At 43.3% G+C, this 14,079-nt stretch overlaps 1 protein-coding gene across 2 annotated transcripts in view; it reads left to right on the forward strand.

Annotated features, from left to right (window-relative positions):
* The window catches only part of gart (phosphoribosylglycinamide formyltransferase), a 50,201-nt gene that overhangs the window by 22,671 nt on the left and 13,451 nt on the right, over positions 1–14,079 (forward strand). For both annotated transcript variants that reach the window (XM_078560208.1, XM_078560210.1), the window contains exons 8-17: positions 1,498–1,585; positions 2,373–2,458; positions 2,614–2,782; positions 4,325–4,556; positions 5,092–5,186; positions 6,051–6,160; positions 6,286–6,484; positions 9,070–9,321; positions 10,955–11,107; positions 13,871–14,074. In XM_078560208.1, the coding sequence (XP_078416334.1) occupies positions 1,498–1,585; positions 2,373–2,458; positions 2,614–2,782; positions 4,325–4,556; positions 5,092–5,186; positions 6,051–6,160; positions 6,286–6,484; positions 9,070–9,321; positions 10,955–11,107; positions 13,871–14,074 (1,588 nt within the window). The remainder of the gene's footprint in view (positions 1–1,497; positions 1,586–2,372; positions 2,459–2,613; positions 2,783–4,324; positions 4,557–5,091; positions 5,187–6,050; positions 6,161–6,285; positions 6,485–9,069; positions 9,322–10,954; positions 11,108–13,870; positions 14,075–14,079) is intronic.

A 14,079-nucleotide genomic window follows, 5' to 3' on the forward strand; every position in this document is an offset into this window, starting at 1 on the left:
GATGTTCCTCTGGGGGCGTAAAAGGAGACTTTAAGCCTCCCCTACTTCATGCTTCCCTCCCTTTACTGTTGTGTCATCCAGTAACTCCCCCGCTGCCATGCCCTATGTAAGCAACCCAAAATCAGTTAGCTGAGTGCTGGGGACCATTTTTGCAGGTCTCTGGCAGCCAAATTCCTGCCAGCCAAAATCATGCTGCCCACCACCTTCCAGCTACTTGTTCTTTTTGAGTTTGTGCAGGAGACAAACAGGCCCTATGCAGATGAGGAAATCTCCCAGGCCTCATGCAGTGGAAGACCAGACAATTTTGCCATCTGCCACAGTCCCAACCATACAACTCCCATTGGGAATTGAAATCAGCCCGTGGACTTCATTGATACCTGACTTTGTAGCATTGATTGTGGACGAGACTAGAAAGTGTGAAATCAAAACTTCTGACGACTTCCACTCCAACTAATTTAATCTTTCCTGGGACCTCAAGATCAGGAACTTTTTGTCATCATTTTCACCTATAATTTAGTCCATTATAATCCCACCTTGGAATTGGCATGATCCACATAGCTTCTCTTATCTTCGCTTGAACATTTCCTTTCAATCAAGTGATTTCCTTGGCTTAATTTCTTTCGCTTAATGTTTTCAATTAAAGAAAAGGTACTGCCCAGCAGGGATGTTAATCGAAAGAACTCCCCCAAACTCAGTTGGTCGCACCCTCGCTTCTGAGTTGAATGGGTCTGGGTTTCAAATCCAACTCCAGAGACTTGAGCATAAAAATCTAGGCTGACTCTCCAGTACCGTACTGAGGGAGTGCTGCACTGTTGGAGGTGCCATCTTTCGAATGAGTTATTAAACCAAGGCCCCAGGTAGATGTCTCAGGTAGATCTCATGGCACTACTTTGAAGAAGAACAGGGGATTTATCCCTGGTATTCTGGCCAACAGTTGTCCCACAATCAGTATCACAAAATGCAAATGGTCTGGTCATTATTACTTTGCTGTTTGTGGAAGCTTGCTGTGGGCAATTTAACTGCCGCATTTCCTACATTACAATAGTGACTACAATTCAAAATTATTTCATTGGCTGTAACAGGCGTTAAGATGTCCGCTGGTCATGAAAAGTGCTGTATAAATGCAAATCTTTCTTCTTCAAACAAGCTCTTATTTGCCACCAATCTTAATTGGGTTGTGAAAGTGAGCAATTGCAATCTCTCTCTGACACAGGAGGCAGTTGAAAGCTTAGTTAACCAATTTCTGGCATCCCAGCCAGTTTGGATACACGATACATGAATGTGAATTGTTCTACTCCTGCAAGTGTCAATGTCACTGCAGCATTAAATGTATTCATTAAAATAATTCAAATAGACTGACATCTAGGAAATTATTTTTCTGGTACTGGCTGTGGGACTTTAAGGGTTTGCACCTGATTCATTAATCAGATGATTACCAGTTGCCAACTATTTTCAGCCTGGGTTAGATCTTCTTTTCTTTTGGTTATGGCTTTTTAGGTTTCCAAAAATCTTCTTCAAAGGATCAAGGAAAACATTCTTCAGAAAACAATTGATGGCATGAGACAAGAAGGAACCCCTTATGTTGGTGAGTGTTGCTTTATTTTGTAGGCCAGCGTTGTTAAAACTGGAGTGGGTTGGAACCTCAAACTCTGAGTGAACTAAGTGCTCCTACCGGAACAGTGAGTAAAGGCACCTCTCTTTGAGCCAGAGGGATCTGAGCTCATTTTACTTCTGCGTTGAGTTAGCTGATCCCAACTCGGACAGTGCCTCAGGTACTGCGGTTGGGTGCAGCACTCTGAGTTAGGTAGGAGAAAATCAGTAAAAGTGCCTGCTCCCCATTACAGCCTGGTGCCTCCCACTGGGAAGCTGATGGAGTGTGTTCGGGGGCAGGGATGGACTCAGCAGTAATACACTCCATTGTCAAGCAGCACCCACAATCAAGACTGACGCTGACATTAACTCATGCACTATAACCTAGCACCTTCAAGATAAAAGTGTATGTTGCTAACATTTATTTTAATTACTTCAGTTCTGGATGCTCTTAGCATGGATGGATTTCAGGATAAGTGAAAACAAGTGTGGCAAAATAGTGATTATGGAACTGGACCTACGACCACCTTCTTCTGCATCCTATATATCTATAACCTTTTGCTATGTTTAGGTGGCTTTACTTCAATAGCAAGATATTTCTATTTGTTCTTCATAACGTACAAACATTACAGCACAGCTCAGTTCTTTAATCACTACTTACACTTGTGTCATGAAGATTTCAAAACTGAAGTCGTGAGGTGATTAGGCATTGAAATACCTATACTGTTGGAATGAGAGGGATCTGTATGAAGCAAACCACATTTTTCTCCCTTTCTTCACAGGAGTACTATATGCTGGGCTGATGCTAACCCAAGATGGACCTAAAGTGTTGGAGTTTAATTGTCGCTTTGGTGATCCAGAATGTCAGGTAGTATGACTGTAGTCTTCTAGCCTGTCTGAGGTGTGTGCTTCGATGTGTATTAAAGCAAGGACCCATGTTATGTAATTTGACTTCATTATACATATTGATTATTTCTCTTTTTAAGCTGAGAAACCTCACATTGATCCTTGGCTGTTTTTCAGGTCATTCTTCCCTTATTAAACAGTGATTTATATGAAGTTGTACAAGCAACTGTGGATGGCAAACTTTCTAGAGCCATGCCATCTTGGCTGGAAAGCAGTGCAGCTGTGACAGTGGTTATGGCCAGTGGTGGATACCCAGGCAGCTACCCAAAGGGCCACGTGATCACAGGTAGAATCTACTGTGCAGAAAAGCCGTGTTAGGGCTGGTGAAACGTTGCTTGCTACTTTAATGAAGTTGCAGTTCTTTGTAACAGCTAAAATTACATGGATATGTCTCTTAATAATATGGGATGGAAATGACTCGGGTTTTTGACTATTATCGGGGCTATAGTTCCACGGGTGCCCAATGGACTTTGTCCAAGTTAGCATTATTCATGCCACAGCCTTGGTGATGGTTCAGCTAATCACTGAATAAACATTTCAGCCAGCAGCGGATGTAAGCCATACAGATCTGGAAAGTTTCTGGTCTTGTGCTGATCTTGGCTCCTGCTATTGACCTCCATGCTCCTCAATTAATAAGACCAAAATTGTCTAGGGGTCCTATCCCTGAGCACTACCCAGTAATCTGCTGCAAGTGAGGTATATCAACATTAGGCAGGTTTGTGTTATCCCTTGATCAGATAGCTTACTGACATTTGGGACAGAATATTACGATGGGTAAGACAGATCGCCTCTCTGGAAGCAAAGTCAGCATGGAGCTGACCCGCCATAATGCACTGCAGACGGGCTGAACTGGGGCAGCGTGGAACTTTTGTCCCTCACTGGGGAGGAAGTCCCGCCCTCGGGAGCAACCAGCCAATTGGATTGGCCAGCAGCTCCAGCAGTCTCGGCAGCGCCAAGAGCACATTAGTGGACACTGCCAGGACTGCAAGAAGGATCAAGGAGAAGGCCCATGGATTGCAGAGCTAGGAAAGTCCAGGGTCTTGGGCAGGGACGGTTTGGGCAGTTAGGGAGGGGGACTGGGGGGGTGATGTGTTTCATAGGGCAGGTGGATAGGAAGAAGGGGGCTCTGTCTTAGGGGGGGGCTTCCCCCACCCACCCGATGCGCAAAGGGTTTCCCCCCCCACCCTACCAAAGATCGTGAACAACCCCCCCCCCCCACCCCCCCACTTCCCGCCTTTTGAAAATGTTTTTTAAAAGGTGACCTGCCCACCCCTGCCTGACTGCACATGCCCCCTGTTTTATGGTGGGGGCAGTGTAATATCAGGGTCAGTTGGCTTGTTAACAAGCTCAGTTGACTTCTAATTGTTTAATTAAAAATGGCAGGCCTGCCCATTCCCAACGCACCCCCCCCCCCTTAAAATATGGGGTGGACGGGAAGGTAGTGGGGTGGGCACCTGCCCTATTTTATGTGCCTCCCCCTGCCCCGCCCACGGTGAGAGCGTGTAAAATGCAACCCTTGGTCTCTCGAGTGAGACATAAAGAATAGCCATTTGGGTCAGATATAGGAGCACCCCAGTAAACAGCTATTGCTTTCAAGAGAAGTGGAAGGAAAGAAAAAATATTGTTGTGATGAGGAGAAGTAAAAGTCTACAGGCTGTAGGCGGAGGCAAGACTGGGATGGAAGTGAGAAATTCTAATTTTGAGCCTTCATTTCAGCATGAGGATGCCAGGAGAGTATGTAGGGTGGAATATTTACAGCTTGTGGAGAAGAACAGCTGTTGATGAGCAGTATTTTACTTCTTTGAGCTAAAAGGACTTTATTTTGCAGGTTTGTCACTTGCGAAGGACATGGGCCTACAAGTGTTCCATGCAGGAACTGCACTGAAGGATGGGAAGGTTGTGACGAATGGTGGTCGAGTACTTACAGTAACTGCTGTCAGCAAAGACCTGATCAGGGCAGTGAAAGAAGCCAATAAAGGGGTAGAAACTGTTCAGTTCCAAGATGCTGTTTACAGAAAGGACATTGCACATCGAGCCATTACATTCATCAAACAGTCCAGGTTTGTCTTTAAATGCAAATAAATCTTTTCTTAGCACGTGAGTTATAGCTCAACATGGGGTTAGGAGGCACTGTGCTCTGCTACATGAGCAAATGTATTTTTAAAAGTCTAAGCTATCTGTTGTTGTGCTCAGCTCCCACATACTCCCTTCCTAACAGCACTGTGGGTGTACCTACACCACATGCTCTCTAGCCGAACACCAAATCCAAAAGTTTGTTCTCTCTCAGCAAACATTGGCTCATTTCGCATCATTGAAGTTGTAAGTTCAAACTTGTGATTTTATTTTTAAATGTGCCGTTGGCTGCTGCAGCTGTTATATATGAAATGCTGGTCAGCCCACCAAACAGCTCATCTCATCCAGAGCCCAACGTGTTAGTGAATGCAATTTGTTTCCATAATAAATTTGAAAAATGCTTGACACAAGATTTTAAAGAGCTTTAGAGATGAACTTGAATTGTAGTTTGAAATGATTTATACCCTTTACTTTTCTGTCTGCTGAACTTGTGTCTTTCTCCTCGCCACTCCCTCCCTGTAGAGGACTGACTTACAAGGACAGTGGAGTTGATATTGCAGCTGGTAATGCTTTGGTCCATTCAATCAAACCACTGGCGGCAGCTACCTCCAGACCAGGTAGGCAGGTATCCATTCTAATTGAGTCGAGCATCATTGTAAAATCCTGCAATAGGAATTGTATTTGATAAGCCTAACATATCATTACAAGTTGGGAGGCATTTCACAGTGGCCCATTTGAGAGTTAGTTGGGGAATAGATTCTGAGGAGAAAATAACATTATTGGGGAAATGAATATTTTTATATGGATTTAATTGCCTGCACTTCAAGGAAAGGGACTTTTATAGGATTCCAGTACAATATTACATTCTGTAAGGAGGTGGTGATGAATTTGTACAAGTCTTTGATTGGGCTGCAGTTGGAATACTGTGAGTAGTTTTGGACAATCCACTGTGGAAAGGATATTGGAGCCATGGGAGGGTAGTGTGAGGTAAATTCACTAGGATAATATTGGGAGATGAGTGAATATAGTTATATTGAAAGATTTGGAAGATCAAGGGGTGTATTCAGTGGAGGTTATGGGGGTGAAGGTTCAGTGAACTTTATAGGAGGAATCTAACAGCAGGGTTTCAAGTTATGAAACCGTTTTAGAGAGTAAACAGTCAAAGATTATTTCCAGAGATCAGTGAATTGGGTAACACAGGAACAGAAACTCAGACTGAGTACTAAAATCATAAAGGGGGAGGTTAGAAGAAATTTTCACAGTGCAAAGAATGACTGGAATGTAGAATGTATTAATGCAAGTGACTATTGAAGCCGAGTTACTCTGAGCATTTACAATGGAATTAGATAAGCACAATTAATTACTCTGACAAAACAAAATTGAATGTGGAACTAGCATTGCACAGGCTCAGTGGGCTGAATGGTCTTCTTCTGTGATGTAATCTCCCTGATTCTAAGAAATAGTTTCTTTCTAATTCCCAGGCTGTAATGCTGAACTTGGAGGATTTGCAGGTACCTTTGACCTAAAGTTAGCTGGATACACTGATCCAATCCTAGTCTCTGGAACTGATGGAGTTGGAACCAAACTTAAGGTGTCATTTGCATGTACTTTAACTATAATTGGAATAAAATTATAACATGCATGTACTATAGTGTTATTAATCTTCATTTTCTTTTTTATTCCATTCTATTCCAACCCTGTTTTGACTGTGGACAGATTGCCCAGATGTGCAATAAACATGACACGTTGGGTCAAGACCTGGTAGCAATGTGCGTAAACGATATCCTGGCACAAGGGGCAGAGCCACTTTTCTTTCTCGACTACTTTTCCTGTGGTAAACTGGATGTGGATGTGGCACAGACTGTGATTGCTGGTATTGCAGAGGCTTGCAAGATGGCTGGATGTGCGCTGTTAGGTAAGGCGTTACTGTGGCACTAATACTATTTCCAATGATGCTGGTAAAAATAAGCATACACTCAGAACTATTTTCTAAGTCAATGCGATACAGTTCCAATGAAGGAAGCCCAAGTATTAGATCTGATTTGGTTAATGAACTGGGGCAAGTAAGTGAACTGATTGCAGGGGTATATTTAGGGGTCAGTGGATGTAACAGAATTATGAAATGATAAAGTGGCCACCTTTGTTCAGCAGTAGCAAAGTTACCTTGGGCATAAGAAGATTGTGGGTTCAAGTAACACTTCAGAGTCTTGAACACATGATCCAGACTGGCACCTCAGTGCAGTACTGAGGGACTCTTGCACTTTCCAATGATGTTAAACCAGGTTCTGCCTGCCCTTTCACATGGACATAAAAAATCTCATGACACAATTTGAAGAACAATGGAGGAATTATTGGCCAATGTTTATCTCTCAAATTAACTCGCTAAAACAGCTGAACTGGCCAAGTAGCTCATCGCTGTTTGTGGGACCTTGCTGTGTGCAAGTTGGCTACAGGATTCTGAGAAAGGGTAGGGAGATTAGATTAGAGTAGGTGCTTCCTTCCTTATTTGCTAAGCATTAGTGGAGAACATTTTTCGTTATGTGCTACACTTTTCATGCTAACGTCTTCCCCTCTTCTCAAAGTCATTTTTTTTGTGTGGGGTATAATTCCACAGTTACCAGCTCTTCCCAGTGAAAATCTTATTGAACCTTGTTAAGCTGTCTGAGCAATTATCATTATCCTGGCTGAAATTGACAAACTTGGCACAGAATGGCCAGGATTTAATGTGGGTGTTGGGGAAATGGTGGGAATCCTGCATTGCTTTTTTTCTGGGAGACCTGACACTGTTGTGTGCCAATCAGGCACTTACTTGAGCAGCACTGGGCCTCCTGTTCAATGAAACCCCCTGTAGAGCTGAAATTCTACCCCTGAGAGCTGTTGGCCAATCAGAGGCCGGCAGCTGTCCAAGTATTGGCAGCCCCCCTCTGGTGGCTAAGGGCCCCAATTGGTCTCTGGGTGAGAAGGCCACACCTGAGCCTTCCCGCTCTGGACTTGACAGGGAGGTGGGAGGGCAGTGGGATCTCCTCCCTGTCTCCTCCTGCCCAATCACATGGACCAACCTCCGCCGCCAAACATGCTAGTGGGGGTGGGGGAAGACATTGGGCAGAATTCAATGTCGAATTTGGCTTGAGTGCCTCATCTTCTCACTGGATAAACTTGTAGAGCTGACATGGAGTAGATTAGAATAACAATTTATGACTTTAAAACATAAATAACTTCGGGATCTTTAAATTGGACATTGGTGGTGATACCCACAATACTACATACATCAATTTACGGTGTCAGCCCTGTTACACTTCTGAACAGCGTTGAAAATAAGAGTTTCTTAAGTCACTGTTCTGCACCATCCAAGTGTCAGCTTAAGAGTATTATGGACCTCAGAGCCAATTGTTTGACGATTCTCTGCCCATTAAAAGGGGAGAGGAAAATTCTAGACTGGTAGAATTAAATCTACTTCATAAAATTTTCAGTGGTTCGTTTACCGAATGCGCTGTCAAATGTGATAATGAGCCATAGAGACCAGGATGCCCTGGGTTTGAGTCCTTGATCTTTTGCTAAGTTAGTTGATATTGAGTGGTTTGGAAGTGGGAATATGACACTCGACTTGAGTAACGCTGACCTAGAGAGGGGAAGAACCAGCTGGGGATTCTCTTCTTTCATTGTTATCCAGTGACCTCTGCTGGAAAGTAAATGGGCATGGGCAGAAATAGACCTAGTTATGATGCCTCAATGGTTAAATATCCTTCTAAAATTTGCAGTATAGGCTCACATTGGTGAGGTACGCATGGATCAGCATGAGCCAGTATTTTCAGGAGAGGAAGGGAAAAAAGTTGAATTTTTTTTTTGTGCTGTGAAATTACTGTTAAAAATTGAATTCCATCCCTAAACTTCTCCATCTGTCTACCTCTTGCTCTCCTCAGGGCGTACCTTAATCAGACTCCTACCTCTTTAAATCAGGCTTTTTGTCACTTGACCTAGTATTACCTTATGTGGCTCAGTGTTTGACAATGTACCTGTGAAGCTTCCTAGAACATATTATGTAGAATATTCAGCATGGAAACAGGGCATTAGGCTCAACTAACTAACTCTGCTGGTGTTTATACTCCAAACCAGTCTCCTTCCATTCTGTCTAGCTCATCTCCACCTTTCAGCATACTGTATTTTTCTGTCAGAAAACCTGTTGCGTTTCCTGTTGAAAACAGCTAAGCTATATGTCTCAACCATTTCCTGTTATAGTAAGTTCCACAACTGAACCGGTTTCTGAGTAAATGAAATTTCTCCTTATTTCCCTATTAGATTTATTGGGAACCATCTTGTATTAATGGCTCCTAGTTTTAGATTCCCCTACAAGTGGAAACATGCTCTCCCCATCCACCGTGTCCAACCTATTTGGCAGACAGTTATTTTCTTCCAGTGTGGTGCTGCTGCATTCTCTTGACACTATTATGACTATTTTAGCACAGATTGTTTTATTCCCTCTTCTACCTGTTCTTTTTTTAGGAGGAGAGACTGCTGAAATGCCAGGCATGTATTCCCCGGGACAGTATGATCTGGCTGGTTTTGCAGTGGGGGCAGTGGAACGTGAACAGATGCTGCCACAGCTGGAGCACATCTCTGCAGGTGACACCGTCATTGGCATTGCATCATCTGGTCTCCATAGTAATGGCTTTAGCCTTGTTCGAACAATTTTGGGGAAGTCCTCTTTACAGTGTTCCTCGCCAGCACCGTCCAGCTATGGTTCACAAACACTCGGTAAGGTTCAAGCTGAAATGTGGATTATGAGGCCCTCATAACAAGCTATCTACACCTAGAGCCTGACTTAATCGTTTTATATCCAAGAAACTCTTTATATAGGCAGGAGGCCAATGTTTTTCCTTGTGAGCCTATGTTATGGCCTTTAGCAGGGCCCTGCAGTTCTCCCACACTGGATGTGCCCCTTTTTGAAAGGTAAACCAATATTGCTGTTTAGAAATAAGCAGAAAATTGAGGCTGGCGCATGGCAGTAACCCTCGATCAAGTCACTAATTGGGTTATGACCCATATCCAGAAATTAAGGAACATATTCAATGGTCAGTATCCTATAGTGTTTATATTTCCACATTGCGACTTCCATTTGTGCATCAAGCTTCTTAGCAGATGTTTTATTTTTAATTTATAGAGGGCCCTGGATGCTCAGTGGTTGAGTATATTCAAGGCTTAGTTAGATTTTTGAACTCTGGGGAATCAAAGGATATGGGGATCAGGCAGGATAGTGGAATTGAGGTCAGAGATCAGCCATGATCTTGTCGAATGGCAGAGTAGACTTGAGGGGCCATGTGCCTGCTCCAGCTCCTATTTCTTGTGCTCTTATCTATTGGACTTGAAATATCAATTTTTAAAAATAAAACTTATGTGCGTGATCAGCGGGCCCAGGAGCAGACGCGATATGTGCTTCTGGCCACTATCACATCAGAAATGCGAATTTACGTTGGTTGGACAATTAACTGGCAGCCAGCGAGAAATGCGCGCTGAGGGAAAAAAAGGCTCAGCACTGCCGGGGCGGGGGTGTGCTGGGAAGAGGGCAGGCGTTGAGAGAAGTGAGGGTGCGGGCAGGCGTTTCCAATGAGCTCCCTGAAGGCTGACAACTGCTGTGGAGCTGCCTCAGGGAGCTGCAGTATTGTTCTAATAAAATTTGCATGAAAGAATGCCACAAACCCTCTCTGTAATGCAAATTCAAGCAACCGACAGCAGAACTCATAACATCTCAACCCTTAAACACCTTTTATTTTATTTCATCCCGGATATTTTATCCTGCCCTGGATCGAGTATGAAGCAAAAGCGTGAAGGCCACCAGGCATGCATCAACTGTAAAAGCTCACGGGCTGCGTAAAATCTCTATTAATTGCCTCCTTAATGGGCTTAATTGCGGCAGGCAAGCTTCCAACTCCTACAATTGCCCGCCGATTGCAATATGGTGTGACAGCGGGATGACGTTGGGACACGCGCCTGATGTTTTCTCGCACGATTTCAGGCAAGGTTGGGTCGGGCACGCGCCCGCTGGATCTCCGTAAAATTCTGCCCATTAAGTACTTTTTAACTATTTCCCTTGACTTGAAATGTACTTGCTGCAGATTATTTTGTTGTTCTCTAATATCAGAAGTCTTTGGGATATCTCCTTTAGAATGTAAAGTTAACCCTGCGTTAACAAGCATGCCTTTTCTTTCTTTTAATTGGTTAGCAATCGATGGCTCCCAAAATTCAGCTACTTTAAATTTGAGTTTTATAGCCAGTTCTTACGTCTTCACGCCAGGAAACAAAAGTGACAACCTTAAAAGTACAGGTGACTGAGCCCCCTTTGTGGCATTTGACAATGGAATGTAAGGATCTTCTTTTAACTTCTTTGTAGGAGAGGTGCTGCTTGCACCCACCAGAATTTATGCTAAGGCCTTGTTGCCAATTCTGCATCTGGGACATGTGAAGGCTTTTGCTCACATCACTGGAGGTGGACTGCTAGAAAACATTCCCAGAGTTCTTCCTGAAAAGTTTGCTGTTACATTAGGTGAGAGCTTGTTTCATATACTATAGAATGCTACAGAGTAGAGTCTATTCACCCCACCGATTTGTGTGCCTTTTTCGTTAGCCATGGCAGCATTCTTTTCAATCCCAATTCTCTACCTTATGTTTTTACATGTCCTTTGAATAACCTTTCTTTCCAATTAAAATACCTAATTTATTGGAGTTCATTGAGGATGTAACAAACAATGTGGATAAAGGGGAAACCTGTAAATGTGCTGTACTTAGATTTCAAGAACGCATTTGCCAAGGTGCCACACCAAAGGTTACTACAGAAAATAAGAGCTCATGGTGCAGGGGGTAACATATTAGCATGGATAGAGGATTGGTTGACTAATAGGAAAAGGAGAGTAGGCATAAATGGGTCTTTTTCGGGTTTGCAAGATGTGACGAATGGAGTGTCACAGGGATCAGCGCTGGGGCCTCAGCTATTTACAATTTTATCAATGATTTGGATGAAGGGACTGAATGTATGGTTGTTAAATTTGATGACATAAAGGTAGGTAGGAAAGTAAGTTGTGAAGAGGACAAAAGGAGCCTGTGAAGGGATATAGATAGGTTAAGTGAGTGGGCAAAAATTTGGCAGATGAAGTATAATGTGGGAAAATGTGAACTTGTCCACTTTGGCAGGAAGAATAGAAAAGAAGTATATTATTTAAATATTTAAGACAGGGGTGAGAAGAGGGTCTTGAATCTTTGGAACTCTTCCCGGGAGACTGGTGGAGCCAGGGTAAATTAATTTTTTTAAGGCAGAGGTCGATAGATTCTTGACTAACAAGGGGGGGTCAACGATTATCGGGGTTAGGAAGAATGTGGAGTTGAAGCCACAATCAGATCAGCCATGTTCTTATTGAATGCTGGTTTAGGCTCAAAGGGCCAAATGGCCTATTCCTGCTCCTAATTTGTAATTTCCTATGTATGTTCCCTGTGCTGTTGATGCCAAAATTAACAGTGAAAGGGAGGAGATTAAGAAAAAAAATTAACAATCTTTGCTAATAGTAAATTAGGGTCATTTTCTCTAATAGCATGTTGAATTCCCATTGGGGTGGAACAGATTCAGATTCCAATCTTGACATATTCTAACGTGCCTACCTCATTGAACATCTAACAAGTAACAGCACTGCAGGTGTACTTAAACCAGGTGGACTGTGGGTGCACCTGAACCAGGGCTTCAAGAAGGCAGCTTACCACCACCTTCTCGAGAGTAATTAGGGATGAGAAAAATTCGGGCATTGCCAGCTGCACTTGCATCCCACGAAAGAATTAATTAAAAAGTAGGATATCATTTCTTCTGAACTACATAAATGTCAGAATAGTATTGGACTAATATGACATTTTTTTTGTATCCCACGCCAGCTCCTCTTACTTTTTATGACTGCCAGTCTTGTACTGTAGTTTCATGCCCACCAGGAGTTGGATTGGATGGCCTGAGCCAGTCTCTTGCAGTTGGATTTGAGCTTCAGTTTCAGAGATTGTATTCTAACCCAGTCCAGTGGAAAAACCCACAATCTGTGATGCTTTACAATCAATACTCTTAAATATTGAGAAATCTTTCCAAAACCTTCAGCCAGAAGTGCCGAGTGGATGATCCATCTCGGCCTCCTCCGGAACTCCCCAGCAACACAGATGCCAGTCTTTACCCGATTCGATTCACTCCACATGATATCAAGAAATGGGTGAAGGCATTGAATACTACAAAGGCTATGGCCCTGATAATATTCTGGCAATAGTGCTGAAGACTTGTGCTCCAGAACTTGCCACACCCATAGCCAAGCTGTTCCAGTACAGCTACAACACTGGCATCTAACCAGAAATGTGCAAAATTGCCCAGATATGTTCTGTACACAAAAAGCAGGACAACTCCAACCTGGCTAATTACCACCCCATCAGTCTACCCTCGATAATCACTAAAGTGATGTAAGGGTCATTAACAAACATTCCCTCCCTCCACCACTTATGCACAGTGGCAGCAGTGTGTATCGTCTACAAGGTGCACTGCAGGAACTCACCAAGGCTCCTCTGACAGCATCTTCCAAACCCAGGACCGCTACCATCTAGAAGGACAAGGGCAGCAGACACATGGGAACACCACCACCTGGAAGTTCCCCTCCTAGTCACTCGCCATCCTGACTTGGAAATATATCTCCATTCCCTCACTGTCGCTAGGTCAAAATCTTGGAACTCCCTCCTTAACAGCACTGTGGGTGTACCTACACCACATGGACTGCAGCGGTTCAAGAAGGCAGCTCACCACCACCTTCTGAAGGGTAACTAGGGATGGGCAATAAATGCTGGCCTAGCTAGGGATGCCCACATTCCATGAATGAATAAAAACAAATCTTTTGTTTGAAATGACCACAAATCTTTTTTCTTCTAAATACATCAGTTGCTGATAGAGTACATTCATCTAGTGGGGGAAGAGTGTTAATTGGATCCTTGCTGGTTGGTGAAGTTAAAACTAAGACACGGCTGCTTTCTTTTCTAGAAAGAGTTCATTGACTTAGTTCACAGTCAACACTACTCCAACACCCCAGTGTCCCAGCTATCCCCATTTACAGGTGTTCAAATACCCATCACTTGTTTAACAATGTAATTGCCATTAAACCTTTATAATGTAATTGCCCTTAAGCCATAACAATGTAAATAATAAGGCATTGATAAAGGGGATCAGTAACAAATTGTGTGAACTCTGCAGAACTACAAATTATTCTTCGATACTTACAAATCTACTCCTATTGCCATTTAAAAGATGCATCATGTTGGAAGATTCCTGAAATCTTTTCGTGGTTACAAACACATGGTGCCCTTTCTGAAGAGGAGATGGTTCGCACCTTTAACTGTGGACTTGGAGCTGTGCTCGTGGTGGATAAAGAGAAAGCTGAAAACGTGCTGCAAAGTGTAAAGAGGGATTATGAAGCATGGACCATTGGAGAAGTTGTGCCGCATCAAGCAGGTCAC

The sequence above is a fragment of the Cetorhinus maximus genome, chromosome 16 (genome assembly GCF_964194155.1).
Source record: "Cetorhinus maximus chromosome 16, sCetMax3.hap1.1, whole genome shotgun sequence".
NCBI lineage: Eukaryota > Metazoa > Chordata > Chondrichthyes > Lamniformes > Cetorhinidae > Cetorhinus > Cetorhinus maximus.